The sequence below is a fragment of the Camarhynchus parvulus genome, chromosome 12, assembly GCF_901933205.1.
Source record: "Camarhynchus parvulus chromosome 12, STF_HiC, whole genome shotgun sequence".
NCBI lineage: Eukaryota > Metazoa > Chordata > Aves > Passeriformes > Thraupidae > Camarhynchus > Camarhynchus parvulus.
Window position 1 is genome coordinate 7,921,190 of NC_044582.1, and position 24,848 is coordinate 7,946,037.

General features: G+C 41.1%; 1 protein-coding gene across 1 annotated transcript in view; it reads right to left on the reverse strand.

The window, feature by feature from the left end:
* ARHGEF3 (Rho guanine nucleotide exchange factor 3) overlaps nt 1-18,662 on the reverse strand; it is a 105,511-nt gene extending 86,849 nt beyond the window's left edge. Inside the window, 6 exon segments of the mRNA XM_030956758.1 lie at nt 6,713-6,808; nt 18,110-18,201; nt 18,203-18,330; nt 18,333-18,400; nt 18,402-18,574; nt 18,576-18,662. Coding sequence (XP_030812618.1) covers nt 6,713-6,808; nt 18,110-18,201; nt 18,203-18,330; nt 18,333-18,400; nt 18,402-18,574; nt 18,576-18,662 — 644 coding nt within the window.
* Between the last annotated feature and the right edge of the window lie 6,186 nt (nt 18,663-24,848).

Consider the following 24,848-nt stretch of genomic DNA (forward strand, 5'->3'; position numbering starts at 1 on the left):
TGAATTCCTTTAGTGCTAGCTAAAGCAGGACAGTGCTGCATCCTGAATAAATGTGTGCAAGTGGTTCCTGCAGCCTTAAAGACCATGGGCCTGAGCAATGCTGATAAGAAGCTGCATCTCAGCCAGACCACGCTGGAGTGCACTCAAAGAAAAGGTACCTTTTTTTTGGAGGCCTCTGACCAAAATGTGATGATTTGAGGAACAGAATGTTCCCCAGATGATCACCAGAGACCCTCTAAAGATGCCTACTCTAAATAAGCTCCAAGAAGTGATTTGAATATACAAAGAATTTGTGTGAATGTTTAGCATGTATGTATGAGTCTTGGGAAACGTAATGAATATGTATTAGCTACATGGATTTAAACCAGTGCGTTAGCTAGTGGGTTAGGCAGAAACATCCCCCTCACCTGAAATCTGGCACCTAAAATAAAAGTGATGCCTCTTCCTAATACTGAAATTACAGTGCTAGAGAGTTTTATTTCTGACTTTTGGTGATACTATCATCGTCGTCAGTTAGGGTTAAGCTGTGACAGCTATGAAGGAGGGATAGCAGTGTTTTCCTTTACTTGGCTTGTTAACATGTTTCATATTTTTCAACAAGAAATTTTGACTATTTCTGCAATTTTTGTGGGTTTTTTCAGAAGATAATAGAGAAGGAAAAGAAATTACATCAAGATGCTGCATATCTGAATGAGGAAATGAGGCTCTATAGCATGAATAAGAACTAAGACAGATGACAAATTTCATCCTCATTCTAAACTACGCAAACTCATTTACTTTATATTGGCAAGACAGCACTGAAGGAGATGTTTTCATCCTCTATAATCATAATTTCAACTTATAAATGACCAAAATCTGAGTTAGAGATGGTGAGGCCTCCTTCCATAGTGTATTCGTTACTAACATTGGTGATCCAAGCATGATCACCTGTGTTATTAATCACCCTGATAGCAGGCACTCTCTAATTCATAGAGGGGGGGCAGGGAGGGGAAAATGAAAGTAACTTTAAAAAATTTCACATACCAAAATGTGAAAGCCTGGTTCCTTATTTAAAGCTATATAGATTCAGGTTCTCAGTACCAGTGATTCCTGTTCCAGCCAAGCGAGTTATACACACACTCCAAAGTGACATTTTCTATTAAACTTATTTTTTTAGATTTCACCAGGAGAGCCCATAGGGAAGAATACAACAAGATACTTTTAAAAAACAGATGGACTGACAGATTTTTACATTCCTTTCCTACATCAAAGTAAAGGTTACAGTTTTAAAACATTCTGCATTTCTTTAATAAAGAAATGTATTTCACTCCCTCTATACACTCCCGGTGAGCACTCAATTTATTTGTCAGAGTACAAAAGCCCTGTCATCAGCCCATGCACTAACACACATTCATAAGCAAAATACCATTGAGGGCAGCCTAAAGATGTCATTACCTTTTACTTGGATAAAATTTCTTGACATTCAACTGGAACCAATCAGGTATTTCAGAAATGTTTCTTGTAACTCCCTCTCTCAGCTAACAGCTTTAATAAAGAGACATGTAACATTAAAAAAGCAGGTAGGACCCAATGGAGTCATAACCAAGTATTCAGCAAATGTTTTAAGAGACACACAATCAACAAAAAATTATTTGCAGTATGGCCTAGAGACAATGTAATCACATGCACAAGATGCAGATTACAGCTTGATCTAGGAACCTCGTGAGTGATGATATCTCACAAAAAAAAAAAAAAAAAAAAAAAACGAACCCCCTGCAAAAACCCACCAAGCAGTAGCCTTAGCTTAGTAAGGTGTTTTTTGAACAAGCAATTAGTAACCCACCTCGGCTTCTGTGTCCTTAATGTGATCCCAGAAAAAAAGCCAAGGGCGGGGTGGGAAGGGGGAAGGAGAACAGCCAGAGAGGGTAGTGGGCACAGCCCCTCATCCGAACCACGGCTGCCACCTCGTGGGCTCGGGCCGGGAGCAGCCCCAGCGCTTTACTTTCTCAAGGCAAAATCAAGAGGTTTTTGATCCCATCCAGGATGAGGAAATGCAATCCATACTTAGTTTTGCAAGACATAATGACTGAACATATGTTTAAACTTGTATTTGCCTCTGGGGCATATTTTCTTCAGCTACAAAGCCCATTTCATGTATGCATGAGGCACAGTCAGCAGTTGGCGAGTGCACTTACTTTAACCATTTCAGCACATTCTCATCCCTCACTGTTTGTGGGTGTGCTCAGAGCCTCATGAGTCACCCTCTCCATGTCCTACGTCATTCTCCTGGATCTTCATCCACTTCCTTTAAGGGACTGCTCAAGGGCTGCAAGGCCCAATGCAAGTGATTCCCTTGTAACAATTTTCAATTCTACTACTCCTTTTATGGGCAGAGAAGTACTTTAAATAAACTGAGAAAGTTAGGTAAGATAGAAGTGATTTTACATACATACAGTAAATATTTATCTGCTTTATTAAAAGTGGTTGGTGATGATTGTTATGTTATGCTAACTGTCCTGAATATTTATGGCTTTCCAAGAAAAGCATTTTCTCACTTTTTAATAAGACATACTAGAAAGCAACTAATTCAAGGCCTCTTGCAGATAAGATTAATTTTACCCAGCTATCTGAAATGTTAATCTGTAATTTATGGGGCTTCCTTTTTGCACACACTGTAACCTTGTATTCCCTGAACATGTATTTTGTAATCAAACATCTGCAGTTAAACCACACTTGACTAGAGCCAGTTTAATTCAGTTCTTTAGGATCATTCATTTCTACTGATTACACAAGGATATAGGAGAAACAGGGAAAGTTGTGAAACTTGTTTCTCTTCTTACTGTAATTCCAGACACATAATTCTTCCTTCATCAACTGGCAGCTGGCAAAAGCTGCAACAGAGCCATGATGATTTATTGTCACGAAACCTGACTTCCCACACAAGCTACGAGTCAGCCTGTGCACTTGTCTGCCTGAGGTACAGAAGGCAGCAATTCAGCTGCTCCCTCCTGATCCTCACTGGAACAAGGGCTGTGTGATTAAAGCCACAGGCATTAAGGTAAGATCTATGTGGTATCTACTTTGTTCCTTATGAAGTGAAGATGTGGATTTTCAGCTGCTCACCATTGCTTTCCTTCCTGCTTTGACTTAGTCATGGGGATGTCAGGTCAAGTATTGTTTTCATCTCAGTTGACTCTGTTATTTCTATTTTGTTATTGAACAGATGAACTTACTAAAAAAAAAAAAAAAAAGCCCTTCAAATACAGGTTGTACAATACTCCAGAATAATTACTTTTTCTATACGAAAGAGTTTCCAGACATCTGCACACTTAGATATGACAGCAAGCTGCTCTTTTTCAATGTATGCAATGATGGAGCTGGGTTTAAAGTTAGTTTATGGAATATCTAAATTCAGTATCTAAGCAGGTCTTCCTTCTCACTCTATGGACTTCTTCATTTCCACTCTATGGACTGCAGTTTCAATAGCTTCCCTTCTCCACAAAGTCACCAGTCTCAGATTAGAAAAGAAAGCTGAAACAAAAACAGTCTGTTACAGCATAAAACAAAAATGAAAAGATGTTACAAAGTTTCTGTCCTCAAACTCAGTTTAACCCAAGTCATAAGTACAGAGTCAGGATCCATTAGAGTCCATATATAACAGTGCTTGTTTGGTTAGTTCTAAGATTTATAGATTTATTTATTCATAATAACACAGACAACTTTCAGAGAAATTTTGTCTAAAAGTGATTAAAACTCTGTTATAGAAATAGCAGAACACTGCATACTTCATAAGGAACATGGCACAGTATTTGGAGACAGAAATAGAAAGCCAAGGCACCAAAACTGTCATGAGACATCCAGAACCCAAATTTCAATTATTAGTTTTAAAAGGATTAAATACTTCCCGATTTAATCCTGAGTAACATCATGAAGGAGTGACTAGCAAAATTTCATCCAGCCTAGAGGAAGCACGTTATAAAATCCACATACAATAACAACACCTGGAAAATTTCCAATTCTCCTGCACATTTGTTTTGAAAAACAATGTGCCAGCCAGCTACTTTCACAGAAAGCCTGGATGAATTGACACAGTTCCCACTTGCTCCCTAATCTTTAGTTCCTTTCTTGCAATTTTCAACATTAAGACACTGAGAATCTGCCAAATCAGGAGCTTCTACAATTTCAAGGCTCTCAAGCCTTGATTGTTCAACACTCTTGCACACCAGCTCAGAGAGCTGATATTGTTGATTTTATGACCATCCACCAAGTTCCTTCACCTTCCTGCTTATCAAGAGCAGCTTAATTTGGTTTGCACATGAACTGTGCCACAATACCCTGCAGTTATCAGACATTCACAGCAGTCACACTTCTGCTACACCAGCATTCTCCTGATGCTGTAATCTTGTTTATGTATGTTGGGAGAGGAAAAAGCAACAGAACCAAGTGAAGCATTGCAAGCTTGAGAATTCAATTCTTTTTTCATCAGGTAGATGCACCAAACTATGCAGATGCAGAACACTGATACACCAGCATGGCAGACTTGGTGAATGGCTGTACAAGGTAACTGGGGTTCAGTCAATTATTTACTCTCCCCTCTGTTTCTAGGGGGCCTTATGCAACATCAATGCCTTTTATATGCATCCTAAGTGATGGTTTAAATGATGATAAGGTCTTGCTCAGAGCTTTTCTCTGTGGATGCTTTTGACTTAATTGAATATATTACCCCGCCACTGTACACTTTTAACAACAGACATTTCTAATCTTCCTATGACTAACACCAGTCCTTACCAATACTCATATTTTCATGAAAATAAACCCAGAACCATCAGAATGTAAATAAGTTCCAAGAATCAGACAATGAATAAACAGCAATAAAAGAACAATGCTGTAAGGCAGTGCACCATTGAACTTTATTAGGCTGAGAAAAATAATGTTCATTCAACTCTAGTATTCACAGAAGCCCAGAATAAAAAATAGTATTTTAGAAACCTAACCAGACATGCACCACACTGCTATTGATAAAGTCCTCTCCGGGCCTCCTTATCTCCAGGTTAAACAATCTCAATTCCCTCAGCTGCTCCTCATCAGACTTGTGCTCTAGCCCCTTCCCCAGCTCCCTTGCCCTTCTCTGGACACTCCAGCCCCTCAATGTCTTTGTGTAGTGAGGGGCCCAAAACTGAACCCAGGATCTGAGCTGTGGCCTCAGCAGTGCCCAGTACAGGGGGACAGTCACTGCCCTGGTCCTGCTGGCCACACTATCACTGATACAGCCAGGATGCCACTGGCCTTCTTGGCCACCTGGGCTCACCTGGGCTCATGTGCAGCTGCTGCCAACCAACATCCCCAGATCCTTTCCTGCCAGGCAGCTTTCCAGCCACTCTGTCCCCAAGCCTGGAGATGCAGGGGGCTATTGTGACCCAAGTGCAGGACCCATCAATTTACCTTGTTGAACCCCACACCACTGGCCTTGGCCCATGGATCCAGCCTGTCCAGATCCCTCTGCAGAGCCCTGCTACCCTCCAGCAGATCAACACTCCCATCCAGCTTCGGGTGCAACCTGCAAATGTACTGAGGGTGCCCTCCATCCCCTCATGCAGACACTGATAAAGATATTAACCAGAACTGTCCCCAGATCAATACCACAAGCAGGATATAAACATCAGCAAGACAGCAAAAGAAGAAAGTGTTTGTGTCAATTTCCCACCCCTCAAGTAGATTTCAGTAGATTTGTGAGTCAGGAGGGAAGCCCAGAGTTCTTCCTCATCCCGTCCTTTTATCCAAAGATTTTTTTTTGAGAATGTTCCAGAAGAAATGTTTAAAAGAAGCTACTTTCAGGTATTATTATGCTGTTAGTTTAATATTACATTAAAACCAAAACAAAAAAAAAAGATTATTTGATTTCCTGACAGCATGCAACAGGAAACAGAACATGAATTTTCTAATATTTCTTTAATTCTTTAGCTTTTCAAGAGTATTTCTCAGACAACAAAAACAACATAAGGTAGGTTTTTGTTCATATGGGTGTCATGCTTCCTGTCATGAATTTACTGGTTGTTTGCCACATGGTAAATAAATAATGCAAAAAATCCCTAGCTAACAACAGCAAGTAAAAACCAGCAGGCTCTCAAGAAAAGGCTCATTAACCCAGGTGGAATAGTCTCAAAGCCTTTTCAACCCCCTGTTCCCTCCATGGAAACAAAGCAGGTGCTAGAAATTGCATAGTCTGTGGCAATTTTCACCAAAAAAATTGTTATGAAGTGTAAGCATTTCTCCACATCTACCCTTGAATATTTCAATCGCTTTTTTCCTCTAGCACAGAGTAAATTTTTTTCTATACACAAAGTAGAAACTATTGGCTTTGTAATGTCTCCCAGGGTAGGAATCTCAGGAACCTCAGAGCACTGAAGGTCCTGGTACCAACATGGCCCAGCACCCCAACAGCAGTGGGAGATTAAAACATTTGCCATATGTGAAAGATCCCCTAAGCACAACTGCTGCACTGCTGAAATGAACAGGAGTTTTTCCACAGCCCATCCCCCATGACACCCTGTATCATGTCGTCTGCTAAAACCTCAAAAGCAAAATAAAAAATTTCCCTTTCTCCTTCTCTGTTGTTAAATAATGCAGACTTAATGCATCACTTAAAACAAATAATTATTTTACCTAATTTTCAAACTGCATCTCCCAATATTGCTGCCTACTAACCTCTTAGAAAATTAGAAGCAATGCTTACCAAATTTTTTCTTGTTCCATTCCTCCTCTGGCACACTGGTTTATTACAGCAGGGTTACTCATGGTAAGAGGTGAGCTTTCAGAAATCATTTTGTTTCTACAAAAGAACAATAACAAGAAAAAAAATGCTATTTAAGTAAAGGCTGTGGTTACTAATTAAGTAGAAAATGGAAACTTTAGGACAAGAACTTTTAAAAACCAAATACAGTATGTTTTACTCATTTAAGTAAATGTCCTACATCAATGACATTAATTGGATGAATACACTGAGAAGGATTTGGCAGTTTTATGGACTTGCTAGTTATGCCAAATCCAACACTGATTGTCTTCTGTTTACTTTTCTGAACACAGGCCAAGAGAGTTGATGTCAGCAAGCCTGTAACCAGGGCTGTGCATCATGGCAGCTCTGCTAATTCAGAGCAGCAGCCACAGCCAGCACTGCTGTGGATGATCCACACACACAACATCAGGAGAAAACTTCCATTTCTAACAGGTAAAGCTTTACAGAAGCTTTTCAGCATATTTTAATAACTTAAGATCATACTTTGCCACTTTGCAGAAAACAACCATTCATGGCTGAAGTCCCTCTCTAAAACAGCACAGACATATTCCAGTTGCAATTGCAATTCCCAAGTTACAGCACCTACAAAAGATCTATATGGTCAAATAAGTTTCCAATAAATGACTTGCATGGCAAGAACAAATGAAGACTCTACATTAATGCAAGTTAATTCCACCATGAAACAGTAATCATTTTTAGTAACAGGATCCACAATGTTAACCTGAAACTTGTGAGTCCTATAGCTTCCCTACCCACTCCCATTTGCTTTTAAGGGGGGGAGGATATTTTTAGCTATCAGTCATCCTATTAAACTTGATTTGACACCTAGTTTGTATTATGATCAGCACAAGACCTAACCAAGAAATCAGGCTCAACTGTATATGAATTAAAATCTACCAGTATATAACCAGAAAATAAGCTGTGCTTGTCAAGATAATAATCCCTTACTTTTTTCAATAGGTACAAAGAACCATTAAAAAGCTGGTTTGACCTATGTGAAACCTGGGTCAAAATCTGACTTGACAGATTTCAGGGACAGCATGAAAAGCTGAGCACAGGGCACACGTCCCATCACTGGCAGGTACATAAAGCCAACCTGCACAAACTAAACGCTCTGAAGAGAATGCCCATCTTGGCTTCAAAAGTCTGCCCATGCAGGAGTGGATAAACAGCCCTGGCAAAGCCCCTCTGTGAGGGCAGGAACAGACACTCAGCCATCTAACCTTTTTGGATCAGCACTTGACCTCAGATTTTCTCCTGATTCTCAGGTGGATCATCTCAGAAGAAATTAAGAGAAAACAAACAAAAATGCCACAAAGAAAAAAAAAATCAGCAACACAAAAACCCCACCAAACAAATCCACACAGAAAACCCTTTCTTTCTAAAAGTGGCTCAAGCAGCAACATGTGTTGAAAACAATTATTACCTGCCTCTCTAGTCTAGAATAGCACAGGAAGAGTTTTTCTTAAATACATGTTAGAGCAATATTACCAGAGTCCATACTTAACATCTTCTGCAGAGTTCCCCTTTCTGAGGGAGCAATTTCCTAACCTGGGTAAAGCCCAGATTCTTCAATGACCACACAAGTTATGGCAACAAGTGCAGGCACCTGTACCAGTAAGATCAAAGGTCCAGGGCAAGGTTACAAGGAGTCCATTAAATCTCAGAGTTGGAAGGTCAAAGATTCAGATTACAAAACCCCAAAGGTTGCCATTCCAGGAAAAAAAGGTACAACTTCCACTGTTTTCTAGTGGGCTGGTACTAGAGCAGTACTAGCTCAGCACTCTCCTCCCCATCCTTGGAAATATCCAAGCCAATACTCCATACCTATCTCTGCACTGAGGCTTCCACACTCAAACAGCAGCAAAAGCAGAGTTAAAGTTACTGTCTAAAAGTTATTCTTTTCTATGAACAACTGATGATAAATGTTGACATAAATCTAACAGAAAATAAATGAAATATGAAATATGAAAAATGAAAGCATTATGTTCTGAGATGCTCTGCAAAAGAAAACCACATAAAATAATAGAGAGGAATACATCTTGTCAAACTCCCCCACATTCCCAGGCTGATATCTGAGAACAGCAGCAGCACACTGTGCACCTTGAGTGACTTTTGTCTGTATCAGCTGTCCACATCAGCTTCTTCCAAACCACACTCCCTGGTTACTGTCTGTGGAGATGGAGGCACTGCCAGGGCTTGGAGGCCACCTCAGGACTGCACCCAGCAGCTCTCCCCAGCCACACCTGGCAGGTGGGACAGCAGGGGCTCAGACAAGCTTTGGGGACACACTTTTGTCACACTATTCCTCTCAACAGGTCTGCACAGGTCCTTTTCACTCTCTACCAGGAGCAACAGGTAATTAAAGAGCTGATCCCCACAATACTGACAAGTTTTATGGCCTTGTCAAAACTCCAAAGGTATTCTAATTTATAAATGGCAAACAGAAAACTGGTATCTGTCAAAACTTTACAAAGCTAGGGAGACCAAGTATTACCACAGCTTCTCTTACTTGAAAGTCCTTTCAGAGAAAGATTCTCAGCCTGTAGATTCTCTCCTTACTCACATGCCACAGAGTTCCCTTAAGACCCTTTCTTGAGAATATTTTTTTTTTACTTAAAATAAAATTATTTAAATATGTAAAAGAGGAATATATTTTTTCAAGCATTAAGAATATTTTATGGACATATTTCCAATGAACACATACTGCTTCAGCTGGTCTAAAATAAAACTGAATTTTTTTTTGTGTAAAGAAAATTGTAAGGCTTATACTCTTTAAAAAATATTTTTCATATTCAAAGTGAGCCACAGAAAATGAAAGCCAAAACTAGCAAAGGAAAATCTTGTATATGTTTAAAAATATATATGCACACAATCAGAATACTATCACTATCCTCAGAAACCAGCCTCCAGCAACAAAAACATCTTAGAAAATGAAATGCAACTCAAGAAGCAAAAGAATAATGTTCAGAAAAAAATACACTGTTCACAGGTGCCTCTTTCTGTATCACCATCCAGCTCCTGTTTGGACTTGAACTCTACAGCACAGGCAAGGTTCATGATGAAACTTGAACGAGGAAAATAAATCTATCATCTTCCCTCCTAATAACTTGAAGCCAGATGCTAAGACAAGTCAATGAATATTAATTTAAGAGAGTGCTCAGACACATTCTCTTCCTCAGCCTCTGCACACTGAACCTTGCCTGTTCCAGATAAGGGACACACTCCTGGATTAGGTGCTGTCCTGGAGATCAGGCTGTGCTCTAATAGCAGGCAGTGGTCAAAACACAACTGCAGAACAAACACACAGCAAAACAAAGCCAGAGTGTTTATTTATAGCAATTAAGTTTATCACTACTCTCTCTGTCTTACTGAGGAAACTTGAAGAAACATCCTTGCTGGTTTTGATGAGACATCTGAAATTCAGGATACTTAAGTCTTCTATGACCAAGTATAGGTTGCTTAACACTAGAGTCCCCAGAGGGAAATATAAACCCTAAATTCTCTTATGTTATCTCTTCTATACTTCCATTGAAAGTATTAACTCTGTTAATACTCTAAGGCCCACCTGCCTTAGAGTAGATTCTTACATCACATAATGGTAAAGAAAAGCCTAGCAGTGGTAAGCCACTAGCTCAAATACTGACAAGTGTGTTATATTTAAGTATATTTTATTTATTTGTGTTTAATTTTGGGAGTTCTGCAATTGCCCTTAAGGGGACAAAAACAAAGCTGGGGGAAAGGCTCTAGTGTAGCACAGCACTGAAGCCCCTGAATACCTGCACAGAACAGCACTGCAGGATCTCTTGAACAGAAAAACATGAGAAGGTTCAAGAAAAGTATTCAAGTCACAACACCCCATAGGCTCAAACCTGACTTAGATCTGGACAAATGGGGTAAGTATCAGCCAATCTCACTAAAACTGATTCCCTATACAAAGCCCATTTTCTCCTCCACCTTTTTTTTCCCCTTGCCCTTGTGTTACTAAGTGTAGATACACTTTGATCCTCAGGCTAAAAATATTTTTTGCCTTTCCCTCCACACCCTATTTGTATCTCTAGACAAGATATCCACAGTAGCCGTAGTTAAAAAATAACATATCTTTCAACAGCTGTTCACTACAGTTAAAGCAAAAATAATTAATATCTTCTGATGAAACATGTTCCCACAGTTCCTCACCCTCACTAAAATGCTTTGCATTGTTGAAACAGTATCTTGTTGTACTTAGCTGATAGGGAAACCATGAGGAAAAAAAAAATCTTTTCTGAACTCTAAGAACCCTCAATGCAGAAACTATTATTCTTCTTAATGAAAAAGAAGGCAGTAGCAGCACTATGTAATGGGCAAAAATGAGCATCTACTACAGGGAAAAAGATGTGTTACTCACCACCACTCTCTGAAGCAAATGTCTCTACGCTCACACAGCCTGAAGAGCTGGTTACCTGTTAGCAGGTTTAGTGTGACATCTCTGAAGAGGCCATTCCTATTTTCTCACCAACTGTCTGAAATCTGCTGTTTCTAGTGAATGACCACGTTTATCCTTGCACTGCTCTCTGAAAAGCCACCTTTCCCCACCCAAAGTCAGCAAACACGAGTATCTCCCATCTCGAAAGCACTCAGCTCCCAGCCAGCTGCCGCCTTAGGCAAACAGTTTGCTAAAGGGCACATTTGAACTTTAAACCAAACTTCACTATTTAACTGCATAACAACAAATTCTAAAAACAATATTTTCTTGACATTGTTTTCCTAAGACTCTCAGATATGGGAGCTGCAAAATATTTTTATGCAACTACAGCAACACTTCAGTGAAACCAGGTGAAAACTCAAGAAGCTCTTGAGGAATATTTCAAAGTAGCAGCCAGGTCTGAGAATTCCACTCTGTATGAGCACTTCAATCCAAGTCATCCATGCAGCATACCATAAACTTGGTTCCACACACACCATGGTTATTTCAAGTTTTGACCTCATGAACACGTGGCATTTTATTACTTACTCTCTTTGAGTCTTTAAAAATGCACCTGATGCTCTAAAGAACTATGTTTTAGAGGACCTTTTCAAATACCTATTTTTGAGAGTTTTTATTCCTGTTCTGAAGGCATCCTAGCAAAAATATATGCCTTCTGTCCTCTTCAGAAGTGCAGTTAAATCTTATACAGGTACTTTAGAGAAGCATATATACAAAGACATTTGGAGGCAGCACTTCAGAGAACCACAGATGCTGCACATTTTGGTGAATCTGTCAGAACTCTTCAAGGTGACAGAGAAGCAGCTTTAAAGGAATGATCCTGCTTCACATCAAGTGTTGAGTTTGGCTCCCTCTCTTATAGACACACAGTTGCTATGGACAGCGAGACAGTCCATCCAGCATATAGAAAAGACAATATTTAGTTTTGAGAGAGCATAAATGTTGTACTTAGTCTCAGCACAAAGTACATTAAAAGGCAAAAGACAACTATTAAATATATAAATAGATAAAAATTCAATCCAGGCTGAAGCCAGACCACTGACATGAAAGAGTGCTCCATGCTGGAGAAATACAACCCAATATGAGACAACATTATCAATAGAACCAGTCCTTTGGCCAACTGAGCCTTTGCTCTTTTCCCTAAAAATACCAAAATCAATGGAAGGCAATCAATAACATTGTAATCCAGCTAACATTACCATCAGTGAAAGCCCCTGGAGAAGTTTCCCAGCATCAAAGAGAGGACAGGGTTACATCTCAGACAGCTTTCAGAACCATGATAAAAAAGAACAAGAAACAATTGAGAATGCTGGTTTAGTCTGTCTTGCACATCAGCATATTAAATAATGCTGCTCATCAGTGCCAGGAATAGAGGAGCAAGGACTCATCCACACTCTCCAAACTGCAGTAATCAGGAGCTGCCAGTGCTTTCAAGTCAAACTCCAGCAGTGCAGGGCACAGTAGGGAATGTTTGTGAGCTGTGTTGTCACTTTTAGGCACAGTAGTTGACTGCCATATAAATTTTAAAAAAATTAAGGCTTCAGTATTCTTGTATCTTAAAACTTGCAACCAAACCACTCATCTGATTAGGACAAAATTGAACATTATAAAACACTTGCAAAGACTTCAACAATGCATTTTAAAGAGAAGGTTTAAAATGCAGAAGGATACACACAAAATGAAATATACTGTTTAAGCAGAATACAGAGAACACTAAGTACTATACTCTATTGAATACACACAGGTATCAAGAATTTTTCTGTCATTGATGTTGAAATTACATACTTGTCCTACATCAAATCTGTTTCTCTCTGGACTAAGAGATCCAGATGTTCCTATTTCAAGTCTCTGGCTTCAGCACCAGGCAGCAAACAAAACAACCCATCCCTTCTACCAGCATGCAGGGAGATTTCTCCAGCACTGCCCATTGCTCTACCCTTTACCCCTCTCCAAGGTTGTATTTCTTTTCAGCAAAGCAAGCAAACAAAACACATCAGGATGATAATGCAGCTTCCACTGGAGACTTAATGCTAGCCTTTGGTCAGTTTCCCATGCAAAAGGGTATCTGACTTTTATCATAAACTATGATTTCAAATGCAAATACAACTACTTTTAAGCTAAACATATTGTATTGTGTTTTGCAGTTGACTAAGCAGGAAAACAATGTGGAGAGGTCCTTTCCAAAGAATATGAGTATTTATGTTCTCAATTTAGTGACTCATACAACCAGCAATTTGAGATTTATTTAACTCTATCCTCCTCAAACTTCTGTATTTGAAAGCAAGCACTAAGTTTCCATTCAAAAGTTGTAACAATAAAACACAAATATTTTTTCTATGTTTTTTTTAAATCTAGATTTTATCTAGAGGAAAACTACTTCCAGAAGTGTCTTTTTATGTTTCTTTTCGTGAAGAATATTAAAAGGGCTATACAAAGCTAAGTCAATTTAAGGAACAACTTACTAAATAAACAAAAAAATGCATTTTCTGAAACTAGCACTGAAATTAACCCTTTTTCATGGTAAAGGCAGACTCAGAAAAACAGAAGAAAAATGAAATACAGCATGCATGCCCAGTATAAAGTTAAGGCAACCACTGTCCCTTTTCTTCATATCTTCTCATCCTTTCAGCGTATTCCTGCTTCCCTCATAATAAGGAGGTTTATCCTCAAAAAATATACATTTAGAAAAAAGTAAAACCAAGAGAAATAGCACCACATTTTTCCCTTTATCAGAATCATCACTACCAGGAAATGGCAGCAGGTTAAAATTTTATCTGCTTGGAAGGGTATCATATTTTCTGCCTAAAATTAAAATGATCATGCTTTTAGCCTACCATCTTAATAATCATAATTATTCTATTCAGGATTATTGCACAGTTCAATACAATTCACGTTTGTCTTGCATTTATATTCTTGGTTATTCAATACATTGAAAGACAGACAAAGAGTTGTATTGCCCTAAAAATTGAATTTTTACAGCGTTTCACCTGCAATTGCTAAGCACAGTCAGAATCCAAACCTACCTGGGAAAGTTTTCAGAATCCAAGCCCACATGGGAAAGCTTGCAAGACCACCCATCCACACAACAATCAACTCACTTGAGTGAGTTTTTTCCTTGGTATTTAATTATTTATCTATGGAGCATCAACAAATGTTAACTTTGACAGCACTTCTGTAAGCAAAGCATTTCACCTAAGAACCTCCCTGTCCTGGGGGATGTCAGGCCTGGGACACCCTCAGCACCGCACATGTCCACACAAACCTGCTGCTGCTGCAATTCCTACCTGCCTTTTTTAACCTCTCCCAAGTACAGGCCATACATAAGCAGGAAGAGTCAGTCACCCCCAAGATACATCCTGTCCAAAGAGCTGATTGTCATCTTCAGGAAACAGGCGATAGCCCTGAAGGAACACTAGGAAGGAACACAAAGCCTTCTGAAGGAACACTACACGGGCACACTGTTGTATTTATAATAAAACCAATAGGATTCCTGATACAGTACACACAGTAGAATGGACATACTCTTCTCCTCATTATAATACCGAAAATTAATTACGGAGAAATGGTGAAGTGTTTAAAATAAACTAAAAAAAGCTGTACTTTAACGACTAAAATGTCTAAGAGATGATACCAGCAGAGCAGCTGTTCTTGTTCTACAGAAACCACACAAGTCCAGATCATTCTTGCCAACTTTCCAAGTTTATGTAAGCTTCAGCAGTGTAAAAGCCAGTAAGCTTTTCTGGATGCAAGTTGTACCTCACATTGATTCCACCTGAGAGCTATGAGGGCAACCAGAGGACCGTGAGGGTAATTAACTCTACAGAAAGGGAAAAAGGAAGAACAACAGTATGGGGCACCTTCCTCATTACATTTCTGATTGCATATATAATGATTTAACACAAAAGGCCAAAACCCCCTCTCATTACCAAGAACATAAACTTCTACTTCTTGTCCAGTTCAAACAATTTTTTGGAGGAATTGCCACATTTTACTGCTGGCCATACCTTCAATCACTGCCCTCAGCAGTGGTCTGGGTAACACACAGGTTTCTGCAAAGACCTCTCCGGCCAGGCAGCAGCCTCCCCTCGGGCTACTGAGCAGCCCTGGTTGGGAAGTAAATGAAAAGTAAATGAATGTACACACCCCTGTGTTTGGGTATTAACAGCCTGGTCCTTTGGCCAGGAACCCTTTCAGCTGATCCCGGGCTGTGCCGAGCACTGCGAGTTAATCATTGCCCACATGTGGGTACTTGACAGCACATCCCTGCACGTTCTGCCCCGGCCGGCACTAGAGGGGAGAACACTCTGTGTGTGCTTGCACATCCCCTGTGCCACATCTGGGGTGGAGACCAACACAGCCACATCCTAAATACACACTCATTTCAGAATAGTTACTTTATATAAGAAAAGCAGGAGGTGCGAGTTAATCACGCATTAATGGAGTGTATTTACCAAGTCCTTTATTTTCCATTTTTTTTTAGATACTACATAACAGTAAATTTACACACTCCTAAAGACTTATGCAAGGCCTCAGCTATTTGTTAATTTCATGTGGCCCAAACAACTGGAATCCACAACACATCCCCACAAGTTGAGAGGCACACTTTGGTAACAAAGCAAAGACACATAAAGAGACTACTTGAATTAAACAAAATTGTCTTCCACAATTATATCATTCACCAGTTTCCCTCCATATCTCACAGGAATTAAAAGGCAACAAATTATTTCTCCAAATGCAGCTCTCACTCGTACACTGAGTATAAGTTGTCTTCAATAAAATACAGCACCTACAGAAAGCATTGCAAAAAGGACTCTAAGTGCATTCATTACAGCATTTGTAGCAGCAGGCAGATGCTCTCACCCAAAAAAAAAAAAAAAAAGAAAACCCCGAAAAGAAACCCCAAAAATTTCTTTCATCAAAGGAGACTGCTCAAAAACCTAAACCACGGAAACATACAAATAAAACACCAGGATAAACAAAATTTAAGAGGTCAGGTTAATTTCCTTCAACACTTAAAGCAAAATATTTAAGATAGGAAAAAAGAAACACTCAGGAGCTTTTTAACCCGGGAAAAAAGCTCCTGAGTCAATATGAAGGTGTTACACATAAACTCCCGAGCAGAAGCGGGTGTCACCCACTTCAATTCATGAGCAGCAAAACAAAACAGTTTTGTTTAAGGCCACGTGGTCTCACTTGCTACTTGCTGGAAGCAACTCCACATAATACACCTCCAAATTACGTGCACAAACAACTCCCACAACTTGGAATCAAGCCAGAACAACTGTCTACACAAAAACAGTGCTGAGAAGAAATGAGCTATTCAAAACAGAGCGGAGGTCTGTGAGAATGTGCAGGGAATGATACTGAGTGTTACAGTGGGTCACAAGGCCTTGTCACACTGCTAACCCATACACACCGCTCCTATGGAGAGCGAATGGCATCTCTGTTCAAAACAATAACATTTTATTTACTGACACTGTACTGACACTGCCTAACAACTATTTACTGAGAACAGGTATCATATCATACATATGAAAAAGTTAAATACGACTCAATCCACTAAATGACAAGCCAGAGATATACCCATGCATTCCCTTACCTCATCCGCACCAGGGCAGTTCTGTTTCACACTCTCTACCACCTACATTGTGCAAGCACTGTAATTCTGCAATAAATACTTAGCTCCATTCGTTTCCAAATCCCATGGGTTCTCCTATTCTGAACTCAAATTCTGTACAGGTACAACATCCATCTCATAACTTGTTGCACTCAGCAGACCTCTGTACATGCTGCAGAACGAAGTAGGCAGCCAAAGTAATGCCATAGCAAGTGTTTGATGATGAGGGAATTTCCTCTGCCCTTTAACTGTGAAAAAGTACTAAAGGATAACATTGAACTGGAAATTTCACTACTAAATGTAGGTAGACATGGAAAAGGTACACAAGAACGTTCATAAAGTCGTAAGATTTAAGAGCTATATAAAAACTCAATTTAAAAAATGAAATTCAGGGAAAAAATTACCGGAGTTGAATTTCTTGCATGGATGTAAATGGTTCCGCAGCAAATCACAGTTCCTGGCCGCCGCCGAGCCCAGCACCGAGGAGCAGCAGCGCACTGACCGCGCAGCCACACGAACCGCCCCGCGCCTTCACCTGCGCGCCGCAGAGACCGCGCTGCCTCCCTCACAGCCCGCCGCGGCTGCGGAGCCTCGCTCCGCAAGTGTAACTCACTACGCTCCCCGCTTGTTTTTTTCCCCTTTCCTTTCGGCCCGAGCCTCCCCCACCTCCTCGCCCGAGGCGGAGGGAAGGGCCGAGAGCCGGCTCCGGGCCCCGCCGAGGCAAACAAACAGCAGCAGGGCACAGCCGGCCCGTGACAGCCACCGCGGGGCTCAAAGCAGGCGGCCGGCTCCGGGCACCGCGGCCCTTCCCTCGAAGCCGACGCTCGTGGAAAATTGGCCACTACACAAACGCTGAAAGTTCTTCAAAAGCATAAACTAATAGAGGCACCCGAGAGGGAGCGGGTCGAGCGCCCGCCGAGCCCGGAGCCGCCCCCTCAGGGCCCCTCACGGGGCACGAGCGGCGCCCGCACCGACCGGGGCAGCGCGGAGCTGCGGCCTCCCTGCCCGGGGCATCCGGAGCGGGGCGAGGAGCTGGAGCAGGACCGGCCCCGTTCCAGCCAGTAGGAGCTGCCGGGAGTCCCCTCCCGACCCGCCGCTACAGCTCCGTGCCGAGTCCCGTAAGGCGCGGCGGGTTCCCCCGGAGCGACCTCCGCTCAGCTCCGCCACTGCCGCCGCCGGCTGCCCCAGGAGAGCCGAGCCCGTCCAGTTCCGCTGGGCAGAGCCCACCTGGCCAGCCCCGAGGGACAGCACTCACCTTGCGCCCTCCTGCTCCTGCCCCGCTCCGGGCATGCGGCTGGCGGAGCTGCCGCCCCGGGCCGGTGGCAGCGAGAAGGAGCTGCGGAGGGCGGGCACGGGGAGCCGGCGGCAGCGGGCGGGACGCGGTCCGGGGGCTCCGGGCGGCTGTCACGGCGGGCGGAGGCAGGGGCTGGGTCTCTGTGTGTGCGCTCGCCTCGCCCCGCCGCCCGCCCCTCTCTCCGCCCTGCCCGCTCCGGATCCTTTCCCGGCTCCAATCTGCTCCTCGGTTGTGTGTCCTGTCCTTCCTTTCCCTCCGGGTCCCTTCTGCACGGCTCGCCCCGGCTGCTCGGGCCCACAGCAGCTGCGTCCGCAGCCCCGATCGGCCCCGGCCCCCGCGTCTGCCGGGGCTCCGGGCTGCGCTGCCCCGGCCTCCCCCCGGGCAAGGTGAAGGAAGCCAAGCTGGGGATGAGAACAGCTAAGGACTCAGACCGACCAGAGACAGGCAAAGGACATCGCGCCACGCTGATTGTCTCGAACGATATTAACAGCAAGCTACCAGGAGCCGGTCCCATTAGGTTAAAAACTTGCGGAAAATAGCGACAAGTAACGTATAGATGGGAACAGGCCACGTGTGTTTTGGACAAAATAGTAGTATGGAAATACACTCAAAAGCCCTAGACCTGGAAAACCATAGCAAAGCGAAGATGGAGGTAGATGATGAGCACTTTAGATGAGGAACTCTTTCTAGTCTATGTTTGTACTGTGCCTGGTAAAGATCATCTTATTTTCTTGGACCGAAGTCAGTATAATAATAATAAATACTAACAATTACATCACTTTAAACAAATACACATTCAAAAGACACGTAGGTGGTAGGTCTCTCACAGTAGTAGCATTGCCAACATAAAACAGCCAGCGGAAAAACAATAATAAAAGGAACTCATCACGTTTTGTAGCCCAGGCACCAGAAACACCTGACAGCAGAATAACTAATACTTAACTATGGCTTGGCCTTACTTTCTAAACAACACCTTGTGAGGAGATTTCATCTCTCAGTTGTTTCTAATTGCTGAGGATAGGAATGTGGTATGGAAGAGACATATGGACATCAGACCTTGCTTTAAGTAAATGTCTCCAATTCCATGCCATTTCTGCAGGTTGAAATACTACAGTAATCTCTGAACTCCACACTGTATGAAATGAAAACATTCCAGAATTATCATTTTTAAAGATACTGGTTTGTAAGGTGAATTATTTTTAAACTAAGGACAATTCAACTGGATAATAGCCCTCAAGATGCCATAGTAGTTTTACGTAATAGTTTACAGCTGGAGGGTTTTTTTCTGCTCTTAAAGTAGCAATTCTCATAAATTACACAGGTGTGTGGAGACTTGGCACTTCTCTTGCCCTATGGCCGAATCAGGAATTTATGTTTTAAGCAACACCAGGTTATGGGCAAAACCTGGGCTCCCAGCAGCACTGATATAATCAGGAGAAGGGAGAAACCTGTGAGGTTGCTCAATCTGATAATTTCTGATGGGTTCCCCAAACACTGACCCTTTGTCATAGCTGCAGCCAAGATAAGGGAAAACAGACATCCCATCCCCTGCTTTGGCAGTGCCCGTTACAAAAGCAGAGGTGCACAGGATATAAGTGCATGTCCCTTTTTCATCCAGGACTTACCATGCCTGTCATGGAAAGCAGCAGTTCCAGACCTCTGCTTTAAAGCTTAATTCGATAGTCATTATCAGAAAATGGGAATAGATGCTCTGTTTAGAGACCCTTAACTTTTAGAGTATTTTATATGTCCACAAAATTTCCACTTACTTATGCACACAGTGAAAGAACAATTAATTGATGTAACATTCATAATTATATAACAAACTAGAATCTGCTCAAACACACCAACTAAAAACATTGTCCAGAGAGACTGAACACTTTTGAGTAATTACTAATTGGTATTTTCTGGGTTTAAAGACAATATATTATATAATGTAATTTGTAATTGTCGTTTATTCAGCATTTTAAAATCATGGCGAGCATGGAATTTTCTTTAGTATGCAAAATATAAAATTCAACTGTTAAATGTATAATTACTTCAGTCCCAAAACATTATCTTAAAAACACAATGATATCTGACTATTATACTTAAAAAAAAGTTTAGCAAGCCAATTAAAGGTTAAAAACATGAATATCCAAAAAAATGCAGTGGTATTTCTCAGCTTTGGAGGCAGCCTAGGCAAAGAGGGGGAAGGTCAGAAACACAAATCCTGCCCTGTTTTCCTGATTCACTGCCACTGGTATTCCCACTCCACCCTCAGTAAGCATTGTCCAACTCTTCAGTAAAGAGATGGTGCCTTCCTTCCTAACACCTAAACACACCTTGGCAAGTTTGCAAAAGCTACAGTAAAGAGCAGACAGTTTCCTTTCTGTTGGTGACTCACAGCTTTTATGGGTACATCCCCTCTATGAGACATTGCTAAAGACAAGTAGGTCTAATCCTATTCTCACTTTTAATTATTTTGAAATAAGTATGATGTAACTGACAGCAATTAAATCACTTTAGATGTTCATCAAAATTATAAAGGAGTCATTCTTGCAAACCAGGTTCTCATCAAGCAGGGCACTTCCAGAGGAGCAGCACCAAGGAGTGCTGTGGGGCTGAAACAGGCTCCTGCAGAGCCTGCCCCGAGGTACCTCACACTTCAGAGGTCTCTGTGGGGTGTTGTGAAGGAAATAAAACATTGCTTCATGTCTGCCCCAAATCTACCTCTTCCTCCTGCTGCAGGTCTTGCTGTGCCTCTGTTTCCCACCATGCTCCAGCAGTAGATTACTGCAGTGGTGCTGCAGCACTCTGAGACATCAACCAGTGGCCTGTGGTTCCATCACAGAAATTATTGCAAAACACCAAAGCTGCAACAATAATCTCTAACCAAACACACTGACTGCTCACAGGATCACCACTATGGCTCAAGACATGAAGCCCTGTGCTCTGCCTTCAGCTGACACCAGCCCACCTCCATTCCCAAGGGATCCATCTGCTCTACTTCATCCAGCTCCTACCCAACTCTCACATAACATGAGGACAGTAACACTTGCTCATGGCCTGTATGTGACCAGTTGTGCACCTATAAAGAAAACTCTTGTCTCATCCATGTCCCACTCCCATCATTAGTATCTGATTTCATAACCAGACCCATTGAGATTGGTTGAATCACTTGAGAAATAAAGCATTACAAAAAGGGTGTGGCCACTGCCTTCCAGAAAGGCCTAAAGAATTGCCAAAAACACTTTTATATCGTGATTATAGTTCTACAACTTGCACCAGAAATTATTCTCACCAGACAGTAGCTTGCTGCCCTGAAAATATTCTTGGCACTGATTTCCTCAATGTAAAATCCTTTGGGGATTTTTTTTTCTTTAAAACACAGTTCAGTTTGGCAACTCTGTGAAAAATAAATAAACAAACCCATTCTCCAAGTGTTTAATTTTCCCTTTTACCATGCAAGGCATCCAATTTGACAAGTTTAGGTCTCTGTAATTGAATTAGAAATAATTTTTTTTAAGCATGAAGAAGGTGACTTCTGTTTTTAGGTTTGATCTGTATTTTTACTGTACTGACAAATGTAATGAAGAACTCCTGGTTTGCAGTTATTAGAAGCAGTCAATATTCCAATGAAAGAGAAACTCTAAAGGTTAATTTAGCTTAAAATGGAAAAAAAGACTGTATCAGTTTCCTAAGTCCTTGGTACAATCTAAGGTTCTATGGCTGTTAAGATACGCAATATTGAAGAAACTGAAGAAATGTTGTGTTCCTAGGAAAATGAATTATGATTATCAATAGAAAGTATTATAGGTTGAGTAAAATCTCATCATAAACCTGTCTGGTTCTTACAAAAATTCAGAGCAAGTTCTGTGAGCAATTTGAGGTTGATTTACAGTTAAAGGGTTAACACAGAACTTGCACAGGGAGCAGATGGTCAGAGAGTTTAGAATTACATGAAACCACAGACATACACTTCCCCCATGGAGAATAAAAACCAAAATGATGGACTGCCACAAAACAAACTTACCTGACTCTTATAATCAACAAGACTGCCTCTCTACAAGCAGGTTTTTTTGCACACCAGTAGCAGCTAAATAGTTAGAATTCCAACTAAATCAGCAGCCCAACAGGACAGCATTCCATACACTCACTCATGCTAGTTCAACCTGCCATCTATTGCCAAGGCCTGTGACCCTACCAGGAGAACTTGGAAAAAAGTTTGATTTTTGTAAATTGGCCTTCATTCCTTCATTACAGATTTAAGTCTTTTTATTACGTGATGAAGAAATTTCTCCACATGTTGACTTCTTCTTGCATGGATTTTTACTATTATAACTACAAAGCCTATTGTATCATAAATTATTGCATGTCACAGTTGAGAGAGCCACGATACACAGAGTATCACCACACAATTCCAGAAGGCTTTAAACATCCATCCATACACAATAACACCTCACCTCAGCAGAAGGCTTCAGGCATCTGCCCATGCAGAGTAACATCCCATCACTTCAGGAGGCTGCAAGGGTCTGCCCTTCTTGTTCTTCAGCCCAACCTTTTATCCCTTCCTGTTGATGCACTGCACCTGTGTGCCCTCTGCTCCCTTTGGTGGTTGGTCAGTGCCCCTGGGCACTCCATGGCTCGTTGCTGGCAGTGCTGCTCTCAGCTGTAACCCATTGGGGATGATGAGGCTCAGCCCCACTCCCAATTACCCCAAACTGTGTACCTACAATTATATCTAACATTATGTAACTAGATCCCCTTCATTTACCCAAGTAACATAAGGAATCAGAGTGGTTTCAAGGCTTACCCCTAAAATTACAGTTTGCAGGGTTCACTGACTGGAACAGTGCTTTGAAATCAGCTGGATGAAAAAAACTCACATATAAATCTTAAGTATTTATCACATCCTCTTTGATAAAATGAATCCAGGTTACTACAGTTTTGTGGAAATGTGTCACCTGGCACGCAGAACAACCATGTACTGCTAGGAGACCTCCAGGGAAGATACAGGGAAAAATTACATAAAATCATATTAATGCAATTTTATTAAAAAATAAAATCTGACCCAGTCCATCCCATACAGAAGTTTTAGAAGTTAACATTTCTTAGAGCTGCTCAACTATTAAAAAAACCCATCAAAACAGCTGCTTCCCTCCCAGCTGCAGGGCATGAACAGCAGGTAGCAGGTCTGGCTGCTTGTGTGTTGTGTTGTGTGGAACTGCACTCAAAGTGTGCAGGACAAAACCATTGCACTTTTCAGCCATTTCTTTTTAATAGTATAAGAAAAGCCCAATGAATGAAATGACACAAAAATATTTTATTTTGGTGTTTAACTTCTAAATTAAAGTATGACAAAACATTATTTCTGAAAATGTCAGGTGCAGTCTAATTTCAACAGTTGATGTGTCCATGGACAGGTATGAATTATGGCAACAACTGTATATATACTCCCATCCAAAACGCTGAACACACTGTCACATCTTGAGCCTTCAGCTTTCCAATGTTTTTTCACCCTCCCAGAAAATACACTATATGAAACATCCCATGTCCACACACTTGAGTGTAGCAGAAATTCAAGGGATCCTTTCACCATTACCATGATGTTTAGAATTTACTAATGCTTGAAAACAGTAGTAAGCTAACCTCTAGTATGTGTGTTAACATATCTTTAAAAAAATAATTTTTACAAGGATTTTTGCTGCTATTCTCAGCATAAAGAAGTCTTGCCAATTCAGTACTATGTCCTCCAGTATCTCAATATACACAGTATCTAACTGTTTTAGGAATTGTGACTTTGTAAAAAAGCTATACTAAGTTAAAGTATTACTTCTCTTACTTTTGTAAACTTTAGGTGTGGGCCATCCTAATCTATATTTTCACTTAATTATGTTGTCTTTCTTCTGAGTACATAAAATATGCTGCTTCCACCTTAAGCTAAGAAGGAATAAAGGAAGTTTTCTTCCTTCCCACCCCTAGATGTGACTGTCATCTGCATAGACTTTTCATAATTAACAAATAAGTGTTGCAAGATTGTACAGCAAATTTTGAACAAATAAAAAAAACCATTAATGACAAGTGATTCTTTGTGCAACTGCCTTCATCCCTTTTCAACACTCAGCTTTCTTAGAGCTCAAAATGAAAACTTAATTTCATTTCATAATACCGATTCTGCCACTGTATTTAATGGAACAAGGAAAGCTTCCCAATCTTTAGCCCAGCATTAAATAACAGTAAGTGAGCTGGAACTTCCCATGGATGAAAGCAGCATTACCTTCACCAGCTCACTGCTAAGAAATGCCTCCTCCTCCTCCTTTCATGTTGTGCAGCTTTGGATTTCTATGCACAGCAGATCTTCAGCACACAGGTTGTGTCACCTTTCTGATTTGGCTTATTGAATCCAAACCCTTTCTCCAGTAAAAAACAAGAATTGCACCAAATCATAGCTGGATATCCCTCATAGCTGGATTTAGTGGAGGAGCATTTACCTCTAAATGCTTCCCTAGTGTGACCTTCAAGCAATGGGAAAACATGGAGAATTTTACCTTCAATAAGGCCCAAGGCACAGCATTAAAAAAATATCAAAGGCACAGATGATTCACTATGTGTGTAAAATTACCTAGACTTAGATGTTGCAAGTTTTGAAATTTTCCTGGTAACGTTCTTTGAAATTCAGAAAGCAGAGAAAAAAAGGAACATTTCATTACTGGACAAG